This window comes from Borostomias antarcticus (assembly GCF_949987555.1).
Source record: "Borostomias antarcticus genome assembly, chromosome: 31".
Lineage (NCBI taxonomy): Eukaryota > Metazoa > Chordata > Actinopteri > Stomiiformes > Stomiidae > Borostomias > Borostomias antarcticus.
The window spans coordinates 3244702-3272147 of NC_140264.1; the positions used below are offsets into that span (position 1 = coordinate 3244702).

General features: G+C 44.8%; 1 protein-coding gene across 1 annotated transcript in view; it reads right to left on the reverse strand.

Moving 5' to 3' along the window:
* The window catches only part of samd9l (sterile alpha motif domain containing 9 like), a gene marked incomplete at its 3' end in the record, with an annotated part of 83002 nt that overhangs the window by 48438 nt on the left and 7118 nt on the right, over nt 1-27446 (reverse strand). The window contains exon 4 of the mRNA XM_084460357.1: nt 23725-27396. Within this exon, the coding sequence (XP_084316483.1) occupies nt 23725-27396 (3672 nt within the window). The remainder of the gene's footprint in view (nt 1-23724; nt 27397-27446) is intronic.

The window sequence follows — 27446 nt, forward strand, 5'->3', positions numbered from 1 at the left end:
GTTGTCTCCTTACCAACGAGGGGGTGTTTGGGAGGCTCCAGGAAGAGGTGAGGGAGGTGGGGGTCTGGTAGGAGGAGGAGAAGGAGGAGGAGTCTATCTCTCCAGACTGCTCACAGCTCCTCCTCCTCCTGCTCCTCCTCCTGCTACTCCTGTTCTTCTCCATGTTGCCAGTAGTTACACTCATAGCTGTGTTGAAAAATATGCTACTGTTACACAGTAATAACACTCCTAACTATCATAACGTTTTAAAACATGCTCAGGTAAAACTATTATTAAGGTGAGAATGACTCTGGTCTACAGTAACATGAAAACACTAGACTGCCTGTAATATCATGATAACATTAGACCGTGTATAATAACATAACATTAGACTGTGTGTAATATCATGATAACATTAGACTGTGTGTAATAACATGATAACATCAGGCTGTGTGTAATAACATAACATCAGGCTGTGTGTAATAACATGATAACAGACTGTAATAACATGATTACATTAGACCGTGTGTAATAACATGATAACATTAGACCATGTATAATAACATAACATTAGACTGTGTAATATAATGATAACATTAGACCGTGTGTAATAACATGATAACATTAGACTGTGTGTAATAACCTAACACTAGACTGTGTGTAATAACATGATAACATTAGACTGTGTAATAACATAACATTAGACTGTGAAATAACATGATCATATTAGACTGTGTGTAATATCATGATAACATTAGACCGTGTGTTATATCATGATAACATTAGACTGTGTGTAATATCATGATAACATTAGACTGTGTGTAATATCATGATAACATTAGACTGTGTGTAATATCATGATGACATTAGACTGTGTAATTACATGATCATATTAGACAGGGTCCAACAATAAGGATTGCCCGACTGCCCAGGGCAAGTAAAACGCCACGTCAGGCTAGTAAGTCAAGCAACTCACTTGCCTCGGGAGAGTAGTAACAATAAATGTACTTTTTTTTTAACAAATTTTACCCCCCCCCCCCCCCCCACCCAATTTTTATTATCGTCATCGATCATTGTCGTATCATAGCGAATGTTCTCTCTGGCACATAGCATAGCCCCCTCCCCTGGCACTCGCCGTTGGCCAATGAAGAACTCAGTAGGCTAGTAGAGTGACACATGGCTAGTAGGGTGACACATGGCTAGAAGTGTGACACATGGCTAGTAGGGTGACACAAGGCTAGTAGGGTGACACATGGCTAGTAGGGTGACACAAGGCTAGTAGGGTGACACATGGCTAGTAGTGTGACACAAGGCTAGTAGGGTGACACATGGCTAGTAGGGTGACACAAGGCTAGTAGGGTGACACATGGCTAGTAGGGTGACATGGCTAGTAGGGTGACACATGGCTAGTAGGGTGACACTTGGCTAATAGTGTGATACATGGCTAGTAGGGTGACACATGGCTAGTAGGGTGACACAAGGCTAGTAGGGAGACACATGGCTAGTAGGGTGACACAAGGCTAGTAGTGTGACACATGGCTAGTAGGGTGACACAAGGCTAGTAGGGTGACACATGGCTAATAGGGTGATACATGGCTAGAATTGTGACACATGGCTAGTAGGGTGACACAAGGCTAGTAGTGTGACACAAGGCTAGTAGGGTGACACATGGCTAATAGGGTGACACAAGGTTAGTAGGGTGACACAAGGTTAGTAGGGTGACACATGGCTAATATGGTGACACAAGGTTAGTAGGGTGACACAAGGTTAGTAGGGTGATACATGGCTAGAATTGTGACACATGGCTAGTAGGGTGACACAAGGCTAGTAGTGTGACACAAGGCTAATAGGGTGACACAAGGTTAGTAGGGTGACACAAGGCTAGTAGGGTGACACAAGGTTAGTAGGGTGACACATGGCTAGTAGGGTGACACATGGCTAGTAGGGTGGCACAAGGCTAGTAGGGTGACACAAGGCTAGTAGGGTGACACAAGGTTAGTAGGGTGACACATGGCTAGTAGGGTGGCACAAGGCTAGTAGGGTGGCACAAGGCTAGTAGGGTGACACAAGGCTAGTAGGGTGACACATGGCTAGTACTGTGACACATGGCTGTCAGTCAGACGTCTTTCAAATGGTGCTGGGTAAAGACAAGATGTATGAGCTCAAGTTCGAGCGTTTTAATTGTCTTGGACAGAGGAGTTTAGTTGGGTCACTTGGGTGCATTAGAGGATGTGGGCTAAACTCCAACTATGCACAGTTTGCTGAAAGTTTGAGAGCAGGCTGGATAAAACTGGTTCGTTTTTATAGGGGCAAGTAAAATTTGACTTTGGGCAACGTTCTGATCCACTTGTCCGACCAGGAAAGTGAAGAAAAAACGTACTGTTGGACCCTGCATTAGACCATGTGTAATAACATGATAACATCAGGCCATGTGTAATAACATAACATCAGACCATGTGTAATAACATGATTACATCAGGCCGTGTGTAATAACACGATAACATCAGACCATGTGTAATAACATGATAACATCAGGCCATGTGCAATAACATAACATCAGGCCATGTGTAATAACATAACATCAGACTGTGTGTAATAACATGATAACATCAGACTGTGTGTAATAACATGATTACATCAGACTGTGTGTAATAACATGATAACATCAGACTGTGTGTAATAACATGATAACATCAGACCATCTGTAATAACATGATAACATGATAACATCAGGCCGTGTGTAATAACATGATAACATCAGACCGTGTGTAATAACATGATAACATCAGACTGTGTGTAATAACATGATAACATCAGGCCGTGTGTAATAACACGATAACATCAGACTGTGTGTAATAACATGATAACATTCGACTGTGTGTAATATCATGCAATAAGAGAGACGTCTGTACCTTTGTCGACGATGACTCTGGCTTCATTGGGGTCATCGCAGGTGTCCTGGAGTTTGGCCAGCGCCCGGGCGGTCAGCACCTCGCATGTGGCGTCCAGCTCGCCCCTCCGGTCACCGCTGCTGTCGCTGCTGCCCCACGACGCCTCGCCGGAGGAGTCCCGGCCCCTCCGGCCGCCGTCGTGCGGACGGGTGTTGGCGGCGGCGGCCACGCCCAGGAAGTCCGCCACCAGCTTCCCCACGGCCCGTTGGATGAAGCGGTAGAGCAGCGCCGTGAAGATCTGTCCTTCCAGACGCCGCTCGGTCTCGGGGCTCCGCAGGGCGAGTTCGGGTCCGTAGGCGGGGAGGGGTGTGGCCTGGTTCTCCTGCTCCTCCTCCTCCTCCAGAGCCGCGCTGGGGGAGCGGGGTGGGGGGTCCGAGCCCGGGAGAGAGGCGCGGTCCTGGGGAGAGCCTGCTGGACTGAAACATGAAGGGGTCTTACCATCGCAGGACAGGGGAGTAACGCTGCTCTTTTTGTGTTTCTTGCCGGTCTTTTTCTTCTTGTCCTCTCTAGATGTCTTCTGTCCATCCTGGGGGACAGCTTCAGCTTCCTGACCACTGATCTGGGAATCAGAGAAAAGAAGACAAGCATATAAATACTGTAGAGTTAGACGTCTAATAAAAACTCATTATTACTGTATGTATTCATTATGTGGATGTCAATACATTTATATTATATCTGGAGCTATCTATCTACTATCTAATGTATTAATCCTACTACTACTCAGGTCAATTCTAAACACGGCATGTGTGTGTGTGTCAGTACACGTGTGTGTGTGTGTGTGTGTGGGTATGTGCACGTGTGTGTGTGTGTGTGTGTGTTGTCTCCTTACCAACGAGGCGGTGTTTGGGAGGCTCCAGGAAGAGGTGAGGGAGGTGGGGGTCTGGTAGGAGAAGGAGGAGGAGGAGGAGTCTATCTCTCCAGACTGCTCACAGCTCCTCCTCCTCCTGCTCCTCCTCCTGCTACTCCTGTTCTTCTCCATGTTGCCAGTAGTAACACTCATAGCTGTGTTGAAAAATATGCTACTGTTACACAGTAATAACACTCCTAACTATCATAACGTTTTAAAACATGCTCAGGTAAAGCTATTATTAAGGTGAGAATGACTCTGGTCTACAGTAACATGAAAACACTAGACTGCCTGTAATATCATGATAACATTAGACCGTGTATAATAACATAAAATTAGACTGTGTGTAATATAAAATTAGACTGTGTGTAATATCATGATAACATTAGACTGTGTGTAATAACATGATAACATCAGACCGTGTGTAATAACATGATAACATCAGGCTGTGTGTAATAACATGATAACAGACTGTGTAATAACATGATAACATTCGACTGTGTGTAATAACATGATAACATCAGACCGTGTGTACTATCATGCAATAAGAGAGACATCTGTACCTTTGTCGACGATGACTCTGGCTTTATTGGGGTCATCGCAGGTGTCCTGGAGTTTGGCCAGTGCCCGGGCGGTCAGCACCTCGCATGTGGCGTCCAGCTCGCCCCTCCGGTCACCACTGCTGTCGCTGCTTCCCCACGACGCCTCGCCGGAGGAGTCCCGGCCCCTCCGGCCGCCGTCGTGCAGAGGGGTGTCGGTGGCGGCCGCCACGCCCAGGAAGTCCGCCACCAGCTTCCCCACGGCCCGTCGGATGAAGCGGTAGAGCAGCGGCGTGAAGATCTGTTCTTCCAGACGCCGCTCGGTCTCGGGGCTCCGCAGGGCGAGGTCGGGTCCGTAGGCGGGGAGGGGTGTGGCGTGGTTCTCCTGCTCCTCCTCTCCAGCAGGGCTGCCGGTTTGACTCCCGGCGCTGGGGCTCCAGGGTCGGGCCGGGGGAGGGGCTCCCTCGGCGGGCTCCGTCGTCTCCCGGAGGAGGCCCCCCACCAGCCTGAACAGCTCCAGCTTCTCCTCCGCGGAGACCAGGCCGGGGCTCTGGAACAGGGCGTGGCGGGCCAGGGCGTCCAAGAGGCTCTCCTCCTTTTCCTCCTCCTCCAGGGTTGCGCTGCTGCTGGGGCCGGAGGAGGAGGTGTTCCGGCCAGTCGGACCCACCGCCAGGGTCTCCGGGGCGGCCGACGCGTCCTCCATGGCGCGGACCGCCGACCCGATGTGGCCCATCATCCAGGCGTCCTCCGGCACGCCGCCACTGGCCCCCGAGCCGTCTGAGGAGGAGGAGGAGGAGGTGACGGCGCCACCAATACGCCGCACCTTCTCCCGGGCGTCCCGCCAGGCGTTCCGGAGCAGCTCTTCGGCGAGCGCGACAAGACGGGGGTCGTGCAGGAAGGCGCCGGGGCGGAAGAGCGCCACCTCCTCCTCCTCAGGCGCCTCCTCTTCCTCTTCTCTCTCCATCCTCCTCTTCACCCTCCGCAGGATCTCTCTCACGGCTACGGACGCCGTGGCCGTGAGCTCCGCCTCCTCCGAGTTCTGGGAGATGACCCTCAGAGCCGCGCTGGGGGAGCGGGGTGGGGGGTCCGAGCCCGGGAGAGAGGCGCGGTCCTGGGGAGAGCCTGCTGGACTGAAACGCGCCTCCTCGCTCGGACCCGTGCGCCCGTCCCGAGACGGCGGCGGGCGCGGTGCGACGTCGGCGGACGGCCGGCGGCCATCTTGGTCCGGGTGGAGACGGAGGATCTGGTAGAGTGCCATGGTCACCATGACAACCCACTCCATGATCCCCTCTGCTGAGCACTCGTGCAACTCAGCTACACTCTGGGGAGAGAGAGAGTGTGAGAGAGTGATAGAGAGTGAAAGAGAGAGAGAGTGAGAGAGAGAGAGAGAGTGAGAGAGAGAGAGTGAAAGAGAGAGAATGAGAGAGAGAGTGAGAGAGTGAAAGAGAGAGAGAGTGAGAGAGAGAGAGGGAGAAGTAGAGAGAGATAGAGAGAGAGATAGAGACAGAGAGAGACAGAGAAAGAGACAGAGAGGGAGAGGGAGAGAGAGGGAGAGAGAACAGATCAACATCTCTAGGGTGGTTCTGATGGGGAAATAGAAGCAGTAGCGGGAAAGAGAGAGGGGAGAGAGAAAGAGAGAGAGGGGATAAGAATGAGGGAGAGAGAAAGAGAAAAAGAGAGAGAGGGAGAGAAAGAGAAAAAGAGAGAGAGGGGAGAGAGTAGAAGAGACACCACAGTGGAAGAGAGAGAGAGAGATAGAGAGAGAGACAGAGAGAGACAGAGAAAGAGACAGAGAGTGAGAGAGAGAGAGAGAGAGAGAGGGAGAGAGAGGGAGAGGAAGAGAGAGAGAGAGGGGAGAGAGTAGAAGAGACACCACAGTAGAAGAGAGACTGGCAGGTTGAGAACAGAGAACAGTACCACCCAAGCATCTGGATGAATCTCAATTGACTGTAAAACAAAAATGAATAAATAAAGTTAAAAATCACTTTTGACAGAAGATGCAATTGGATTTTGTCCAAGGTGGTAATGGACTTGTGATGTGACCTGATGTAGTCCACTAGAGGAAACACTTCCTGGATCTCCTAGCCTGATACATGCTGCATGACAGTAGTAATAGTAAGATAGTAAAATATTTACAGGCCAGAAGAACATAGAACATGTTTTATTTATGACATCATAATTGCAATCTGGCTGTGATGTACCGCGAACCCTCGATCTGCACCTGCAGTCAAGATGACGTTGTATGACTGTGACGGCAGGATCCAAATAGCCAATCGGTAAGCAAGTAAAAATGTAAACAAGGAGGTTGGTCGCCCTTACCCAGCCCTTACCAAGGAGCTTGGGCCGTGTCCCAATGTCCATATTACATACTATATAGTACATACTGCAACTCGCCTACTACATGCGATTTAGTACATACCTGTACTACTCCACGAAAACATGTTTAGTATGCGAGATAAATGTAGCATGCTTCACGAGTCATCCAGTGAAAGCGACGGGCTCCGGCTCGCATATGCGATTCATGTTAAACTTACAACAATATTGAGCTAGCCAGGCATTTGAGTTGGTCATCCAACACAGGCTCGATCCTCACCTTTCTGTATAATCCCAACTGTGAAATGGATGTGATAATAGTCCACAAAATATTCTTCCTTTGCCTCGTTTAGCACCAGCTGCAACACTCTCCTCCAAATTCATTATCTCCGTTAGCAAGGCTAACGTTGCACTCGGTAGCTTGTGCTTATTATTATTATTATTATTATTATTATTGGGGTTGGTGCTTGTGCAGTGGAGGGGTTCTTTTGGGGGAGTTGGAGCCGTTGGATTGTTATGCTTAAATGATCCTAGCCAGCTAGTTTGATAACCTTCTTTGATTCAGACATACCGTAGGCTGCCTGGTACCGTCCACTGACCAGTTGCTGGTTAACTATGAGAGGCAGGATCCCAGCCGACCGTTGCTTCCCCCCAACCCGCAACGGAGGGTTATCAGCTGGGCTGGGACTCCCCTCGCTAACCAGCAACTGAGACCATTGAGCTAAAGGTGCTTAGCTAGCTCGATCGGGAAATTACTCAAACTTATTAAATATGACACCAATAAGCACACCGGTGCCAATAGTTAGCTTAATCTTGATATAACTAAGACATCTGCTAAAAAAAAAAAGTTTTTTCCACCGACAGATTTAGCTACAATGTTTACGCCCACCCGTTTGTAACGTCAGTCTAAGAGTTGAAAAAAATAAAAGCCAGACGTATGGAAAACGGTCTCCGCCTCGTTGATCCAGTAAGGGATAATCAACGAGTAGGCGCGTTAAACGGTTTTAAGGCACGACGTGGAGGCGAAGAACCACCCGACGCTCAGTGCCTCCGCAAAGTGCCTTAAAACCGTTTAACGCACCTATGAGTTGATTATCCCGCTTATACCATGGCCCCACATGCCAAAGACAAATAAATATATGCCATTTACTCGCATTTTCTACATTAAAATATAAAGAAATGTTATTTATGTGTTGCTCACTGCTGAGTGTCATTATAGTCCCTAACTGCTAAATCACGTTGCTATGGAATTACAAATTGAAGACTGTATAATATTTCTTGGAGGAACAGCGATGACATCCAATAGTTAACATGGGTTTGGAACCGTAAGTGAAATGGAAAGTGTCCGTTACCTTTTCTTTCAGCAATGTCTCACAACCCTGGATACGACCTAGCAACCAATGAGCCTAGCAACCCAAACTAGCTATTCCATATTGCTACTGTACCCATATATCTATGACTGTAGTACCTGATATTGCTAGATAGCAATGAGAGAAGTGTAGGCTACTGCATATTTGCTGTGAAACATATAAATCGTCCAGCTGTCAAACCTAGTTGCAAACAAACTATGTATGATAGCCAGATTGTCCTCAACTCCAAAAGTATTGTTTTCATGTCGTGGTATATTGTCAGTCGTATTCAATACATCCATGGTCGTATCGTTCATTGTGAGTTGATTTGCGAGGACGGGATGTGTCGTATCATTATGTGAAGCAGGGTTATTAGAATCCAGCAATTGCCTCTTCACACTGTGATATATTTGGATGCCGTATATACTGTAAATGAACAAACGAGGCGGAGACCGTTTTCCATACGGCTGGCCTCTTTTACTGCAACTCATAGTTGTAGTAAAAGATCTCTCAATCTTCCAATGAGAGATCTTTATTTAATAGTGTAAACCTCAGTCAATTAATTAAGGAGCCTACAAGAGTCGATTCTCGATCTTCATCTTTATTAGATTGGATTTTGGTCACTAATCCTGAAAGAATAATTTCATCTGGTGTTATGTCTGATTGTTTTAGTGATCATTCTGTTATATTTTGTGTTTGGAAAATTAGAATTCCACGTTCTCCTCCTAAATTCATTAGAATGAGACAATGTAAAAAAATGAATGTTGACTGTTTCATTCATGACATAACTGCTATTAACTGGGATAGGTTTCAGCTTATCCCTTTTCCTGAGGATGCTTGGAGTTTTTTTCATTCTGAAGTTACAAATATTATTGATAAGCATGCTCCTTTTAAGTTAATCAGAGTTAAAGGCAGGCATTTACCCTGGATCAACTCAGACCTCATCAATCTTTTTAAACAAAGAGACAAAGCCTGGGCCAAATATCGCCAGTCTAAAGATTCTGTTGATTGGGAAATTTACAAAGGTTTGAGGAACTCTTGCAAGACCAAAACAAGTTGCAAAATCAAATTATTATAAAGATAGTCTATCTCAGGACTTCAACAACCCCAGACAGTTCTGGAATCAGCTGAACCGTGTTCTCAACAAAACTAACAAAGGCCTTATAAACCAGATAAATGTTAATGATCAAACTATCTCTGATCCCTTACTAATTTCTCAGGCCTTTAATCAGCATTTTACCTCCATTTCTGGTCCCCCTGATGCCAACTGCTCTGGTGCGGCTGACTCCTTGAACCTTACAACCTGCAACAATTCATTTTCTTTTCAAAAGATTTTGCCCATGGATGTTTACAATGCGATCTTTGAGTTTAAAGGTAGTAGTGCTGGTCCAGATGGTGTGGAAGCCAAGTTTGTTAAATTAGCAGCTCATGTGTTGGTGTATCCCCTCACAGACCTATTTAACCTGTCTCTCTCTACTTGCCTAATTCCTTCAGTATGGAAATGTGCCCGTGTTACCCCTCTTTTCAAAGGTGGAAACCCAGCAGACATGAACAACTATCGTCCAATTTCTATTATTTGTTTTATTGCAAAGGTTTTTGAGAAATTGATTTTTAATCAACTGTCACATTATCTTGATTTATTTAATATCTTATCATCATCTCAATCTGGGTTTAGACCATCCTTTTCAACCACCACTGCCTTGTTAAAGTTTACTAGTGATGTGCTCTCATCCTTTGATAAAGACCAGGTCACTGGTGCTATTTTTATTGACCTTGCTAAAGCTTTTGACATGGTTGATCACTACCTCCTTCTTGATAAGTTATATTTAATTGGTTTTTCTCAAAATGCTCTTTTTTGGTTTAATGCATATCTTCATAATCGCCGTCAATATGTTGCCATTCAGGGTTCTCAGTCTGATTATTTAATTGTTGAAAGGGGTGTTCCTCAAGGTTCCACTCTTGGGCCACTACTTTTTTCCATTTTCATTAATGATCTTCCTCTGTCTTGCTCCAATTGCCTTGTTCATCTGTACGCTGATGACACAGTTATCTACACCGCTGATAAAGACATAGCACAAACCCAGAATTCCTTACAATTAGATTTTCACTCAGTCCAAAACTGTTTTTATAAAAACAAACTTGTTTTGAACAAGAAGAAGTCTTGTAGTATGGTGTTTGGCTCAAGACATCGGCGCCCAAATCTCTTAAATCTAAATATTACTTATGATGATGGCTCACCCCTGGAAAAAGTGGAGTTGTTTAAATATCTCGGACTCTGGGTTGATCCTGAACTCTCTTTTAAGCCCCATATTGATTATATTATAAAAAGAGTGTATGGTTGTCTTTGTTCACTTTACCGTTCTATTAACTGCTTTACTCTGGAGATAAGGAAAAGATTAATTTCTCAACTTATTTTACCCATTATTGATTATGTTGATATAGTTTATCAAAACACTAATGACACTTACCTTAGGCCCTTGAATGTAGTGTGTAACTCCCTATGCCGCTTTGTCCTTAGATGCCCCTATAGAACACACCACTGTCTCATGTACGACTCACTTAACTGGATGCCGCTTAAAGCTAGAAGACAATTTCATTGGTATCAATCTATTTTCAAATGTATTCATTTTAATTATCCTCCATATTTGAAAGAGTACTTAGTTCCATCTAGATCCTCCTACCCTTTGAGGCATTTGCAACATCCCTGTTTCTATGTCCCTAGAATCTTTAAAGAAGTAGGTCGTAGGTCATTTGCATATAAAGCCCCTACTGATTGGAATAACCTTCCCCCCTCTCTTAGGTCCATTACTTCATACCATCGCTTTAAATCATCTTTACTTTCTCAGCTTAAATCAACTTGTTCATGTTTTTAATTCCTGTGTCTGTTTATTGTGTACTTAATTTGATTATTTTTATGTTATTATTTTCATGATTGTTATCAATACTTTATTGTTCTGGTCATTGTAGTTTTTTCCCCTGAATATTTACGTGTGGTCTTCGGATGTGGAGAGTGGCCTTGTTGCCATCCATACCTTACTGGCTCACTTCTGTGCTCCGTGGGCCGGGTGTGTGTTGTGGTGGTTAGGATTTAACTAGGCTGTGTGGGTGGGTTGGAGTTGTTGAGCTAAGTGTGCGTGTGTATTTGTGTTGTTTTATGTATTCTGTAATTCATTGTTTAATGTTTGTATTTGTGTTATAGGACCCCCTCGAAAATGAGATGATACATCTCAAGGGGCTATCCTCAATAAATAAATTCAAATTAAATTCAAATTCATAGACTGAATCAAATCATATCTGGCTACTACACCACTAACGTGCACTAACGTGCACCACTCACTGTGGAAAGATCTTCTTGCCCCTCCCCATAAGGTTTGTGGAAAGGCGTTCAGATGTGGCTGCATCGGTCCATCAGTTTTATATTTCGATACTTCTGAAATGAGAGTAAAGAAGCAATTAGGGCAATTCATTTACTACTGTATCAGTACTTACTAAACAATTCAACTGTCTTACTCAAATCCCATTCACCCACTCACAGCCTAGTGTGAAGCACCTCGCATTAACTTCAACACCAGCCTAAACCATGCACAATTCTGAACATGTAGGCTACAGTAAGAACCAACTCCACAGGCTACACTAGCCAATATCCGAGAACATGAAAGCCATGTTGTTATATAGGAATCTGTTAACAGTGAACTAATATACTGTACAATGAGGTCCAGCTGGACTTGTAGTATGGATCTGAGTGCCACTGCTCCTGTCGGTCTGTCCATCATTGTCCCTCTCTTCATCACTGTTCTGCTCTCCCCCTCTTTCTGAGTCACTTTCTTCTCTCTCAATGGCTCTGTCTCGGTCTCTAGTGTTTTGTTCTTCACAGTCATCACTCAGTTCTTCTTCATTGCTCATTCCTCCCTTACTCATGCTTTTCTCTTCTGTTGGCTTCTCCTATCACTGCTATGCCGATGACACCCAACTGGTTCTGTCATTTCCCCCTTCTGATACACAAGTGGAGACACGCATAGCTGGGTGCTTGGCTGACATTTCGGAGTGGATGACGACACATCACCTCAAGCTCAATCTGGACAAGACCGAGCTGCTGTTCCTTCCGGGGAAGGGCTGTCCGCACCGGGACCTGGCCATCACCATTGAAGACACAGTGGTGACCCCGACTCGGACTGCGAGGAATCTGGGTGTGACCCTGGATGACCAACTGTCATATTCCTCACATGTCACATCCGTCACACGTTCCTGCAGATTCATGCTCTACAACATCAGGAGGATTCGCCCTTTCCTTACTAATGAAACGGCGCAGGTACTCATCCAGGCCCTGGTCATCTCCCGCCTGGACTACTGCAACTCCCTCCTCGCGGGGGCACCGGCGTCAGCCATTAAACCTCTGGAACTTGTCCAGAAAGCTGCTGCTCGCCTGGTGTTCAACCACCCCAAATTCTCCCACACAACTTCTCCTCCGTTCCCTACACTGGCTCCCTGTAGCGGCCCGCATCCAGTGTAAAACTCTGGCGCTAACCTACAGGGCAATGAAAGGAACAGCCCCCTCCTACCTCCAAGCCATGGTCAAACCCTACACCCCCTCCCGACCGCTACGCTCTGCTACCTCAGGGCGACTGGTTGCCCCGTCACTCCGAGGCTCCTGCGGTCGATCGACACGGTCACGGCTCTTCTCTGTCCTGACCCCGCAGTGGCGGAATGAACTGCCCACTGATGTCAGGACAGCAGAGTTGCTGCCCATCTTTCGTCGCAGGCTCAAAACTCATCTCTTCAAGAAGTACTACAACAATCCTCCCACCTAAGCACTTATTGTATTATATTATGTTGCACTGTACTTTGGATTGTGATTCTTGCACATAGCCTTCAGCACTAGATTATGCTTAGTCACTTATTTTAGAAAGAAGATGTACTTGTGAGTTCTGGCAAGTAGTAGTACATTGGGTTTTCCTACATTAAATGCAATTATTGTTAGTCGCTTTGGATAAAAGCGTCTGCTAAATGACTGTAATGTAATGTAATGTTCGACTGTTCTCCTGTCCCTCACTCTGCTCTTCGCCTTTGTCTGACTCCCCTCCTTTCTTTGTTTTTTGGGGTTGAAAAAAGCTGGCTATGTATCGCTCACTCATACATATTTGACTGTTCTCCCCCCTCCCGAATATTTTTTTTTACAATATTCGTAAGAATTTACTATTCGTGAAAAAGCTACTATTTGTACTCATCCGAATACCGTATTCTTATTCGGGCACACCCCTACACTCCAGTAGATCCCTGGGCTCACGAGAGATGAATGGTGCCTCCACACCTTGGGAGAACAGATGACACAGTGGTCCTGAGACTGATGAGACCTTTTTCAATCCTGACCTGATTCTGGAAGCTGACGGTTCTTTGTCTTCTTGTGTCTGATCTTTCTGATTATTAAGGAGAAGCTAAGATTCATCAGCAGTGTCATTTTGGGTTTTTGAGATATGAGTTTTGAGTAAATGACCCAAATTCAGCCACAAACCCCCATACACACAAATGAACTCCATACAGTACCTCTCTCAGGTTATACATTGTTTATTAAAAAAGGTTTATGAAAAAATATACATCATGATCAAGTTTAAAATGCAGCTGTCCAGACATCCAACCAACAGTCACCAACAAATACATTTCCATCCCAGTGTTTGTTCCATATCTGGGGCACATTTCAAGTCTCGTCGTAATAAGCGAGCTATATCGTGAGGGAATGGATGAAGGACTTAAACAAACTGATTGTGAGGACTATATATTGGAGAATTGAGAATATTATTCAAAAAGAAAAGGGCAGGATTGCTCGAAAGTTCAGACTGGTGTGAGGAAGGTACTATTTGGTCGGGAACAAAGAAGATCAGTCCGCTTGGCTGATTAACTATCGTATCCACTAAGATGCTATATAGCTCAAACTCGTAAGTCACCTGTCTGATTGTTATAATGTGAACTGAACACAGCATTACAATGTAGGCCTTTTCCTAGTTTTTTCAAAAGCCTCTGGATCTGCCTATTACACTAGAACACAGCTTCAGATTTTGAGTGCCGAAACGCAGCCCCAGCCGTATCCTGAGGCCTCTGGGTTTGAGCTTAATTTTGGCTGCGGTAGAGTCATTGCTAGGCACAAATGTAGGCGAAAACGCAGTAGTGTAATCAAGGCCTAAGAAACCAGGTCCATTCCAAATTCCACGACAGGTCTTTCTCTTTCTCCAACTCCCTTCTCCTTCATCTATCACTTCTTCAATAGCTGGTGGTGAACCTGAGAGAGAGAAAGGGGGAATGAGAAAGAGAAAGTAGGGAGGGGGGGGGCGGATGTGTGTGTTAACTCTTCTTGTACTGTTCTGTATGTGTCGTTGTACAGTATGTCTAGTTGCCTTCCAGGGACAATAAAGATGTTCTGAATATAAACAATAAAGATGTTCAGAATATAGACTGATTTTCAGATCATAAAAGTCAATTTCATATCAAATTGATATCCAACACACAAACATGCACACTATTGCTTACAAAGATGGGGTCCTTTTTGAGGCAGGCTTCAGTGAACTCTGTGCAGCTCTTGGATGAACTGTATGAACACACTGGTGTCTTTTTAAGTGTCCTAAAGAAGTGAAGTTCTTTCCACACTGGTCACAGTGGTATGGCTTCTCTCCTGTATGAACACGCTGGTGTGTAATTAAGTTTCCTGATTTAGTGAAGTTCTTCCCACACTGGTCACAGTGGTATGGCTTCTCTCCTGTATGAACACGCTGGTGTGTAATTAAGTTTCCTGATTTAGTGAAGTTCTTCCCACACTGGTCACAGTGGTATGGCTTCTCTCCTGTATGAGCACGCTGGTGTGTCTTTAAGTCTCCTGATGTAGTGAAGTTCTTCCCACACTGGTCACAGTGGTATGGCTTCTCTCCTGTATGAACACGCTGGTGTGTCTTTAACTCTCCTGACGTAGTGAAGTTCTTCCCACACTGGTCACAGTGGTATGGCTTTTCTCCTGTATGAACACGCTGGTGTGTCTTTAAATATCCTGACGTAGTGAAGTTCTTTCCACACTGGTCACAGTGGTGTGGCTTCTCTCCTGTATGAACACGCTGGTGTGTCCTTAACTCTCCTGATGTAGTGAAGTTCTTTCCACACTGGTCACAGTGGTATGGCTTCTCTCCTGTATGAACACGCTGGTGTGTCTTTAACTCTCCTGATGTAGTGAAGTTCTTTCCACACTGGTCACAGTGGTATGGCTTCTCTCCTGTATGAGCACGCTGGTGCATCTTTAAGTGTCCTGACTGAGTGAAGGTCTTCCCACACTGGTCACAGTGGTATGGCTTCTCTCCTGTATGAACACGCTGGTGTGTCTTTAACTCTGCTGACGTAGTGAAGTTCTTCCCACACTGGTCACAGTGGTATGGCTTCTCTCCTGTATGAACACGCTGGTGGGTCTTTAACTGTGCTGACGTAGTGAAGTTCTTTCCACACTGGTCACAGTGGTATGGCTTCTCTCCTGTATGAACACGCTGGTGTGTCTTTAACTCTGCTGACCTAGTGAAGTTCTTCCCACACTGGTCACAGTGGTATGGCTTCTCTCCTGTATGAACACGCTGGTGGGTCTTTAAGTTTCCTGACATACTGAAGTTCTTTCCACACTGGTCACAGTGGTATGGCTTCTCTCCTGTATGAGCACGCTGGTGCATCTTTAAGTGTCCTGACTGAGTGAAGGTCTTCCCACACTGGTCACAGTGGTATGGCTTTTCTCCTGTATGAACACGCTGGTGTGTCCTTAACTCTGCTGACATAGTGAAGTTCTTCCCACACTGGTCACAGTGGTATGGCTTCTCTCCTGTATGAACACGCTGGTGGGTCTTTAAGTTTCCTGACATAGTGAAGTTCTTCCCACACTGGTCACGGTGGTATGGCTTCTCTCCTGTATGAACACACTGGTGCGTCCTGAGATTAGCCTTTAGACTGAAGTTCTTCCCACACTGGTCACAGTGGTACGATCTTGGCTTGTCAATGTCTCTCTGCCTCTGGCCAGGAGCTGCAGTGAGCGGGGTGTTGGAGGTGGTGAAAGGGAGTGATCAAGAGGAGCAGGATGGGAGAGTCTCTGGTCTGATCTCTCCGTTCCTTAGCAGAGAGATGTAGAGGTTGTCACGGCTGCTCTTGATGTGATTGTGGAGGGAGATCTGGGAGTTTTAGGAGAATTGGCACTCGGACCAGGAGCACACCTGGGGCAAGTCTGACATCACTTCTGGGATTGAGAGTGAAAGAGAGACACACAAACATTAAAATGATTATCACACATTTAGTACAAGTTAAATTACTGTATAGGGTGATTATGTGTTGCTAGTGAAGGGGGGGGGGGGGGGACACAACCACATGACGACTTCAGATTGTGGACAGGAGAGAGAAAGATATGCAACAGGTTCCTCTGGCTGAGCTCGGAGGGAAAGCGACAGAGGAGAGAGAAAAAGAAGTGACAAAATCTAAATAGGAGAGAGGAGAGAAAACATGTAATACGTTGAAGCCCACGGTGTTAACTTAGATAGCTAGAATGAGCTAGCCAGCACTCCTTAACTTATGTCAAGCTACCATGTTCCATGGCAACTAAGAGCATTCCATTCTGTTCATGGATAGCGTGGCTGCCTAATATTGCCCCAATTGCCCCACAACAGCAATTTGCACAGGCGCCATTGCAGTGCATCACAGACTGTCCCCTGTATCGTTGCATCCATGAGTGTCCTGAATTTCACGCTGTATGCCCACGTCTTGCCTGCTCTGCTGTCTGGCACCATGGGAAAAAGAAAGAGGAGAGAGGGAAGGCCGGAAGAGGAGAGCTACTTGGACAGCGGTTACTATTATGACTAGCAGACCTCTGGTTGTTTCAGCTTTAAGGAAAAGAAGTGGATGAGAGAGAGATGGAGGATAAGACAGAGGGAAGGAGAGTCTAGGACAGCTACCTCTAGTGGTGCTCTTTTTGTCCCAGAAGTAGTCGAAGGAGATGCTCTTGTATCTGTACTCCTGTCTGTACCAGACCAGCAGCTCCTCCCGACAGCCAGCAGCCGACAGCAGCGATACAGGATCCCTCCACGGTACTGAAACGCTACCAGGTTCTGCTCTTCCTCAGTACAGGCACAGTTCACATACCTAGGAGAAAGGGGGGATGATTTCTTAAAAACAAACTGGTGAGGGAGGGAGAGATGGAAGGAAGGAAGGATGAAGGAAGAGAGGGAGGGAGAAAACCAAGTGGGTGAGATGTAGGGTCTGACTGTATGGAGGGAGGGAGGGAGGGAGGGAGGGAAGGAAACTTTCAAGACTGGAGAGGTGGTTTATTTTGAGTGGGAGCAGCAGAATAGATTCTGGAAATCTGAGAAATTAACATGTGTTCATATTTCTTCACCTGATTGTAATGCCTAATTATTCTACAGTTTACACATGCAAAGATGGGTCCATCCCTGATCTCTAAAAAGTCCTATTCTGCCTATTTTTGTCCTGTTTAATTGTACATGAAATCTTTCCTTTAACATAGCCTGTAAGAGCCAAATTCAGGTTAATTGTGTCAATGCGTTGCTCCTCCCATGTTAATAGGAACTGATGATATTTAAGTTAGGAACTCTCCTGTTGTTGGCTAGGTGTTGCTGCACGGAGGGCAAACAGCTTTTGACCACACGCACTCACAAACATACGTACCGGGTTGTTTGCTGGACTATTGGATTATTGATTATGGAAGGACAATAAATGGACCAAGTGTTCGCACAGCAGTTTATTGTCCGACTACTTTATCAACAAACAAGGTAACGTAAAATGTGTCAATTAGATCAATCCGGAGCAGCAGCGCCATAGTGGCTTAAAGCACTAGGCTTAGCCTTCATGTAGCCTTTTTATTTGCATCTGATTGTATATAGGCCTCTGGATTCATGAGAGTTGCTTCTCTATGAACTTCCTTCTATTAGTTCTATCACACAGTCCCTTATCATGTCTGGATCCTGCTGTTTCTGTCTCTCTAGTGGCATGCTGTTCAGCATTATGCTCATCTCTGGTTGCGTGTGCATCTCTCTCCATCTGTCTCTGCCTAGACGTATGACTACTTCCTGCTTTCAGACAGTGCAGACGCTTCTGCTGCTTGCTCTCGCCTTTGTTTGCATTTTCTGCATTTTTCAGCTGATATTGTTGCTTTTCTTCCATAAGAAACTGTGAGCAGTGGCTCCTGGATACTTTAAAGAGTCTTATATATATTTTTTTTTTTTTTGAAGATCTAGTTGCCATATTTCAACGTCTTTATCATCTCCTCACGATAACGTGAGCACGGCAGCAAGATGCCCCCTCTCACTGCAGATGACTTCCACAAACTTCTGCAGAAGATTACAGTGCTGGAAACAAAAATGAACCGGTTAGAGATGAGTGTGGACGTCAATGGACTAACTGGGAACGACACCACCTTACCATGGATTCAAAACAGTACCAGACAAGAGCATGCTAACACACCGCTAATTAACACCAAGGAGACTACCAAGAAACAGGAGAGCCATGTACTGGGCACTAAACCTACAAACCCTCCCTGGAACTCTCTTGGTGCAAAGCCTAAGAGAAATTCACCTCCCAGGGAAAAGGGAGAACAAGGCAGAGACCCGTCCCTGGAGAACTATGAGACTGACTGGCCTGCATTATCATCCAGGCAGAGTGCCTCTTCAACCCCTGTCCCTAGAAGGACACCGCCGTGGACAACCGCAAAAGGGAGAACCAGAAACAGATCTCGCCGACAATCAACCATACAACTGGAGAACAAATTTGCCCCACTGTCTGATGACCTGGATCACATCTCTTCTTCACACAGCAGGGTAAGGACTGAGAGTAAACCAGAAAGTAAAAGGCTACCGACTGGGCCTCAAACTCTGATTGTGGGTGACTTTACTGTAAAAGATGTGAGAAGCATGTGCGGTGAAAGCACCAAAATACTCTGCTTTCCCAAGGATACGGTTGCTGACATGACAAAAAAACTCTTGCATATCGGGGTTTCACATCCAACTGTGGAAAACATCATTGTGCACGTCGGAACAAATGACGTTGCGCAACAGCAGTCGGAAGTTCTTAAACGAGACTTTATTGATCTGCTGAACACAGTCAGCTCTCTGAAAGCGGAGGTGTTTATCAGCGGCCCTCTACCACCAGTCAGAAGAGGGGTTGAGAGATTCAGCAGACTGTTGGCACTGAACACATGGCTCACAACTGCCTGTACCACTCACTCAGTGCGCTACATTGACAATTTTCCATTTTTTTGGGAACGATACCATCTTTGTCAGAGAAATGGACTCTGCCTTAACAGGTCAGGAGTAAAACTGTTTATCTCCAATCTGTTCTATTCTCTGCGTCATCCATCTGCTCCCTCTGCCATGGTCAAGGACAAGAGACAAGAAATACCAAAACAGAAGGAAGACATATCACAACATGGCAGAAACCTTGAAGAGCTGTTGCTTCAACAAAGCTCTGATTATGGGAGACACCCGCGCCAGGAAGAAGAATCTTCACACCACACCCCATCGACAACAACCCAACGATGCCCCTCCCCTCCTCCACCACGCTCACCAATCAAGGGCCTCATCAAAGCTGCCACACTGAAGCTCAGCCAAATTGATGAGCTACTGCAAGAGGGGAAGTCTCTCACTCCCCCCCTCCCACTAGCACTCACCAGCGAGGATCCACCCCCCCAAGAGCGGGAGTCTCTCACTCCCCCCCTCCCACTAGCACTCACCAGTGAGGATCCACCCCCTCCACCCCCCCAAGAGCGGGAGTCTCTCACTCCCCCCCTCCCACTAGCCCTCACCAGCGAGGATCCACCCCCCCAAGAGGGGGAGTCTCTCACTTGCTTCCTCTCACCGGCATCCAGCAAGCACCTTCACGCGCTGTATTACGCGCTCCCAACCGCCCTTACCCCCTGCCGGGTCCAGCCTGATAAAGGCACAGCACATTCAGTTACTTGTTTACCAAATACAGCAAGCTCTAACTGATATGTACTGGGTCCAGGCTACAAGGCTAATGGCACTCATGACCCCTTCCAGGACAAGCCAGGACCCAACGTGATGGTATCTTCCTCAATTCCTGTCTTGATAGGTAATAGAAAATCAATGGTGAATCTGCTAAGTAACAGGAAACACTCAACCGGCTCTACAAATGTATCAAATTTAGTATCTATTCCTCGTCAGCCACAAACTATCACAGAGAAATGTGCAGATAATACCCTCAGCACACTAAACTTAGCTTTATTAAATGTCAGATCTTTAACAGGAAAGACATTTTTAATCAATGATTTTATCACCAACCACAATCTTGATCTTATGTTTTTAACTGAAACTTGGCTAGACCACGGTAACAGTGCAGCTGTTCTTATTGAGTCAACTCCTCCCAACTTCAGCTTTATGAGCGAGGCTAGAGTGCATAAGAAAGGAGGTGGAGTAGCCATCTTGTTTAATGACTCCCTCCAATGTAAGCAGATGTGTTATGGACATTTTGGTTCCTTTGAATATGTGGCTCTTCAGTTGAATTCCTCTTCCCGAACGTTATTTCTAAACATCTACAGGCCACCCAAATACTGTCCAAACTTCTTTGATGACTTTGCTGAACTGTTGTCTACTGTCTGCATTGACTTTGACTGTGTGGTTATTGTTGGTGATTTTAACATCCATGTTGACAACCCTCAGGGCAGAGGGACAAAAGAGCTAGGTTGTGTCCTTGATAACTATGGAGTGACTCAGCATGTGACGGAGCCCACACACAACAAGGGGCACACTCTGGACTTAATCATCACCAAAGGTCTGAATATTTCTAAGGTTCAGGTGTCTGATGTTGCGCTCTCTGATCATTCCTGTGTTTTCTTTGAGAGTACTATCTCCATGCACACAAATTCTCAATCAGAGGTTATCTCAAAACGGCACATCACTGAAAACACCAGTGAGATATTTACTCAGGCTTTCTCGTCCACACCTGCCCTCTCTATGGCCTCAGTCAACGAGCTTGTAGATAATTTCAATGTTAAAATTACAAACATTATTGACGCCGTTGCGCCCACTAAGGTGAAGGTGGTCTCTGGTAAGAGAAGATCTCCATGGAGAAAGGCCATGCTGGTCAGAATAGAAAAGAGAGAGTGTCGAAAATCTGAACGCAGATGGCGAAAAACAAATCTCCATGTTCATTATGACATCTATAAAGAGAGACTTCGCATTTATAATATGGAGCTGAGAAATGCACGGCAGACCTTCTTTTCTGACATCATCACCAAAAACCATAACAATGCGCGTGCTTTGTTTGCCACTGTTGATAGGCTGACAAACCCTCCTGTGTCAGTATCCTCTGAACTTCTATCCACCAAGGCCTGCAATGAATTTGCCTCATTCTTCACTGACAAAATTCAGAAAATTAGACAAGCAGTCAGTGCCTCCATTCCAGGTACAGGACATGTGTCGTCACACTGTCCACTTAAAATCAATAATTGTACCATGACACAATTTAATCCGATCAACCATAAAACCCTGGGGGACACTATACGACCCCTCAGGTCGTCTGGCACAGGTCTACTTTCTGTCCCCAGAGTTAAAACAAAACATGGAGAAGCAGCATTCAGTTTTTATGCTCCACATATCTGGAACAAACTTCCAGAAAACTGCAGGTCTGCTGCAACTCTTGGTTCTTTTAAAACAAGCCTGAAGACTTTTCTTTTTGCCACTGCTTTCTAAGAGGAGCTATGTTTATCAGTATACTGCACTGTAACTTTTATTCCTGTATTCTATTTGTCCTGCTTTTTGTTTAAATATCTATAATGACTTGCTTTTTGTTTTAATGCTTTTAATTTGTCCTGCCTTTTGTTTTAAATGTCTATAATGTCTTGCTTTTTGTTTTAATGCTTTTAATGTCTCATGTAAAGCACCTTGAATTGCCCTGTGGCTGAAATGTGCTATATAAATAAACTTGCCTTGCCTTGCCTTGCCTTGCCTATACAATATCTGAAATCCTCCACCTGTTGCCTTGATGTTCTACCTACAGACTTCTTCAAAACTGTATCCAACTGCATGGCCTCTGATCTACTACAAATTGTAAACACATCTCTTCTTTCAGGTGTGTTCCCACATACCCTGAAAACTGCAGTCATCAAGCCACTCTTAAAAAAGAATAATCTAGACAGCTCACAAATGAACAATTATAGGCCCATATCAAACCTCCCATTTCTAAGTAAAATAATTGAAAAGGTTGTTTTCCAACAACTGAATAACTTCCTGGCACTAAGTAATGGCTTTGATGTCTTCCAGTCAGGATTTCGACCACATCACAGCACCGAGACTGCTCTAATTAAGGTATTTAATGACATCCATTTAAACACAGATAATGGCAAAATCTCAGTCTTAGTACTACTGGATCTCAGTGCTGCGTTCGACACGGTAGACCACAACATACTACTAGGCCGACTGGAAAATTGGCTGGGAATTTCTGGTACAATGTTAGATTGGTTTGAATCCTACTTAAAGGACAGGGATTATTTTGTGTCTATAGGCAATTACAAATCTGAGCTGACAAAAATGACCTGTGGAGTTCCCCAAGGCTCCATCCTGGGGCCTCTTCTGTTCAACATTTACATGCTCCCACTAACTCAAATTATGGAAAACAACAAAATATGTTACCATAGCTATGCAGATGACACACAAATTTATATCACTATATCACCAGGAGACTATAATCCCATACAAGCGCTGAGTAAGTGCATTCAACAAATCAATGATTGGATGTGCCAGAACTTTCTCCAACTAAGCAAAAATAAAACTGAAGTAATTGTCTTTGGAGCCAAAGAAGAACGATTAAAAGTCAGTGCTCAACTTCAATCAGTAATGCTAAAAACCACAAACGAAGCCAGAAATCTTGGTGTAGTCATGGACTCAGACCTGAATTTCAACAGCCACATTAAGTCAATTACAAAGTCAGCCTACTATCACCTTAAGAATATATCAAGGATCAAAGGATTTATGTCCCAGAAGGATTTGGAAAAACTTGTCCATGCGTTTATCTTCAGTAGACTCGACTACTGTAACGGCATGTATACAGGTCTCTCTAAAAAATCGATCAGACAGCTGCAGCTGATTCAGAACGCTGCTGCTCGAGTCCTCACTAAGACTAAGAAAGTGGAGCATATCACACCAGTACTAAGGTCTTTACACTGGCTTCCTGTCTGTCAAAGAATTGACTTTAAAATACTGCTGTTGGTTTATAAAGCACTGAATGGCCTAGGGCCAAAATATATTTCTGATCTGCTCATATGCTATGAACCATCCAGACCCCTCAGGTCGTCTGGCACAGGTCTACTTTCTGTCCCCAGAGTTAAAACAAAACATGGAGAAGCAGCATTCAGTTTTTATGCTCCACATATCTGGAACAAACTTCCAGAAAACTGCAGGTCTGCTGCAACTCTTGGTTCTTTTAAAACAAGCCTGAAGACTTTTCTTTTTGCCACTGCTTTCTAAGAGGAGCTATGTTTATCAGTATACTGCACTGTAACTTTTATTCCTGTATTCTATTTGTCCTGCTTTTTGTTTAAATATCTATAATGACTTGCTTTTTGTTTTAATGCTTTTAATTTGTCCTGCCTTTTGTTTTAAATGTCTATAATGTCTTGCTTTTTGTTTTAATGCTTTTAATGTCTCATGTAAAGCACCTTGAATTGCCCTGTGGCTGAAATGTGCTATATAAATAAACTTGCCTTGCCTTGCCTTAACTCAGATCCTCTGAGATCCACTCCAGAGATTCATGTAGCATCATCTGAAGGTTTTTCAACTGACTATGAAATGGCTCCCAAGGTTTCCTCACTTCCTCTGGAATGTACTCTGTGATCAGATACTTCATACATTCTGAGTGGCCACAAGCTTTGTTTGAGAAAACATGCAATGAGAAGATGAGCTTCAGCAAGCTGAATCCAACTTCAACTGCAGCAAAAGAGCCAGAATTGTTCATGATTTCAAGTTCTACTTTAGCCGCTTTCTCACATTCCCTGAAACACTCCATGGCTTTCAGTGCCGTTTTTACAGCATCTGCTGTGTTTTCAGCTGTCTTTGGTAGCTTTTCAATGGCTTTACACTTGGCATTGAACCACCTTCTGTACACTTGGCCTTTTGTGTCAAGTATGAATGAGTTTCCAGGCATTTGTCTGGCTGCCATTTCTGCCCAGTCTTTTGCCTCTTCAAACTTCTCATAGGTGTAATTTAGGCGAGCAAGTTGCTGGGCAAAGAATGCATCTTTGTTGAAACGTTGGTAAGCCTCCTTGAGTAACGCGATTGCCTTGTCAGGGGTTTCTTTTTCCCTCACATGCTCAATGAGAGGAGAGAACAAACTGTCAGATTCATCTCCTTTACTTATCTTGCTGCGTCGCATGAACAAGGCTCTCAGAAACTTGATGTAATCCCATTTTCCAAACCTATGCTCAAAAAGAACATCTTTGTGCAGCAGATCCAATGCCAATCCACTTTGCTGTTTTTGGTCACCAAGGAGTTGCTGAAGGATTTCCTTTGCGACTAGTGGATGGATGATTCGAATTGATTTAATGTGTGTCTTGTCATCTTTCAAATGTATGAAGACCAGCTTGGCCTGCTCACTCAATAAACTCTCAAAAGCATGTTGGCGAAACCTTTCCATGTAGCAGGTTAATGAGAGCAGGGCTTCACAGTGGGACTGGGAAATGAAGGAGTTCTGAACATAAGTGTTGAGCAATGCCACATAGAGAATGAGGCGGGTAACAACAGATTCATGATCAATGCCTTGTAGCAAATGTTTCACAAACTGTTCAACGTACTCCACAATCTTATGATGTTCAAATCCTTCACTCATTAAGACAAATGTCAAGATGAATTCTGGTTCGTACTGTTCCTCCAGTTTCTGCCGCTTCCCTGCAAACTTTCTCTTCTCTTCATCTGATAGTTTGTGAGTGACAGAAACATTCTGCAAAGGGGATTCTTTGCACATCTTATCTGGATTATGAGAACGTCTGCAGCTCAACAAAATGAAACACTGACCTCCTTTGATTTTCTTGGTGTTCATGGCTATCTCTAATTCATTCTTCAGATCATCCAGGTATTCATTGTCACAGTCTTCAATCAGAAGCAGCACAGGGAGACACTTCTGGGGATCTCTTTCCTCATACTCTCTGAGCTGAACCGCATGCTCAGTGACTGTGGCAGCAGAGTATGATGGCTTCACAACAGCACATCTCAGGTCTTTCCTATTGTTCCACAGCACCTGTCTTGCCACAGTGCTTCCACCACTTCCTGGATGATGGTAGATGTTGATTCTGTTGTCAGGAAATTGATCCACAGCCCATTTCATGGTGTCACGGAGAAGTTTGGATATTTCCCTGTATGCATCCCTTTGAATTACTTCTCCAACATACTGCTTCTCTGCAAGCCAGAAATTTAACCAGGTTACTCTTCCACCATGGTAAAACTCACATTCAATCTTATCTTTCTCTGCTTTGATAAAGTCCTCTGTTGTTTCATTACAATGGTCCACACTGATGATTTCCAGGGAAAACATCCTCTCTTCCTCTCTAGTTTCAAGAAGACACTGTCCTTTAACGAAGATAGGCAAGTGTTTTGTGTCTCTAGAGGTCATGGGTTGGATTTGCTGCAGTGTAGCATCCACGTGGCTCATTTTCATCCAGACAACACTGAAACGGTTCACAGTTTCTGTTCCACACGAGGCCTCTGTAAAGCTTTGCCACTTCTGGAAGTTTTCCTCAGATTCCGAGATGCAGATGATGTCTTCATGACCCTCCATGTCTGTGAAGAACTCATAGAAGGTATGCAAGAGAGGTTTCTCAACTGGAGATGTGAGAAGGAACGCTACCAGGAATGTGCCTTTCGGCAAGATCTGTTTGCAGATCAGTGACACGGATTCCCTGAGGAGGGTCATTTTTGTTTTGATCCATGTCATTTCATCACAGGGGTTTTCATTTCCTTTGTAGTCGCTGCGCCCATTGCAGAAGATCCAGCTAGTCTGCTCGAACAAATGCAGATGAGTCACAAAGTCTTCAATGGTCATGCCAGTTGGTATTTTGTAGTTCTTCATGAAATGCATGTTTGCAGCATGGTGCTGTATGTATTTACTGCAGAGCCCTGACAGCTTGGAATCTGGGTCAAAGTCAAACACACAGAAGATGTTCATGTTGAGTAAGAAGTCAATGCTGCTCAAATCATCAGGTCTGAATGTGTTGGTGACAAGAATGTACCACTTCTCCTTCTCAATGTATTTCTTTCCACTAGTCATGAACATTGTGAGCTTTCTTCCAAGATCTTGGCAGATGTCTGGCGTATCGATGAAACAGCGGTTCTCTGCCTCATCTCTTTGAGCATCCCTGTCTCTGACTCGTTGGTAGAAATCATTTTGATCACTCACCGGCTCCGTTTTTGAACCCACCCTTTGGTAGATTGTTGCCTTTTCATGCTCAATTTTGTTAGCAGACTCTTTGAAGTTCGGCAGACGAACAGAGTACACTTTGGTCTTCACAATGCTGATAGAAGGTACTATGTCAACCTCTACCACATATCTTTTCTCTGCACTAGTCATGTCCATGACCTCTATGAAGTGAGGAGGACGTATGCACTGCCGCACATCTTGACTGTCTGAAGAGAAACTCTTCTCAATGTGATCTAATGCATTAACGTACATGTCTTTCTCTAGCACAGGGAAACCAATGATCTCACCATGTACATAGCCAGCATCATCCCTACTGTCCATCACTCCAAAATGTATTGTGCCATTTGATCTGATATTCATGCAGCCAGTGCCAAATTTGAGGACCTCTTTGGCAAATTTTGCCTTTAGTCTTGTGCGATCCAATGTGGCTGCAGTGGTGAAAGACTTGTACTCATGACAAGGAGATATCAGATCAAAGGCACCAGATTCAGGTGGCAGAACATTGTGTTTGACATAAGTGAAATCAATGCCCTCTCTGCCAAATGGCCTTGGCTTACAGTCTCTCTTTGTGATTAACACAGTGACAGATTGTTCTTGATGACTTGTCTCCTCTGAAAGACATGGAACTGTCTCTGGAACCTGCTCTGGGAGATTGTGGACTGTTTCTGGAACTTGAAGAGCTGATCCGTGTGTATGCTTAATACTTCCCTTTTCCACCTTTTGGCTTAGTGGCTTTTCCCTGCTCTGAGATCTTTGCCTACTGATGATCTCATCTCTTTTTCTGAGGATCAGCAGAGCTGGTCCTGATTTCATTCCAATGTCTTTCTTCAGATAATCCTCGGTCACCTCAACAAGGATTCTCCCATCTACCTCTTCCTCATGAAGTTTCTTGATGTACTGCTCCTTCACACCAATAGTCTGTAACCAGGAGCTCACTTGAGACTCAGTCCATTTTTCAATTGGCAGCTTCTCAGGTTCTTCAGCTGAATAATTGAACAGAGACATCACAGAAAATAATTTTCCAATATAGTTA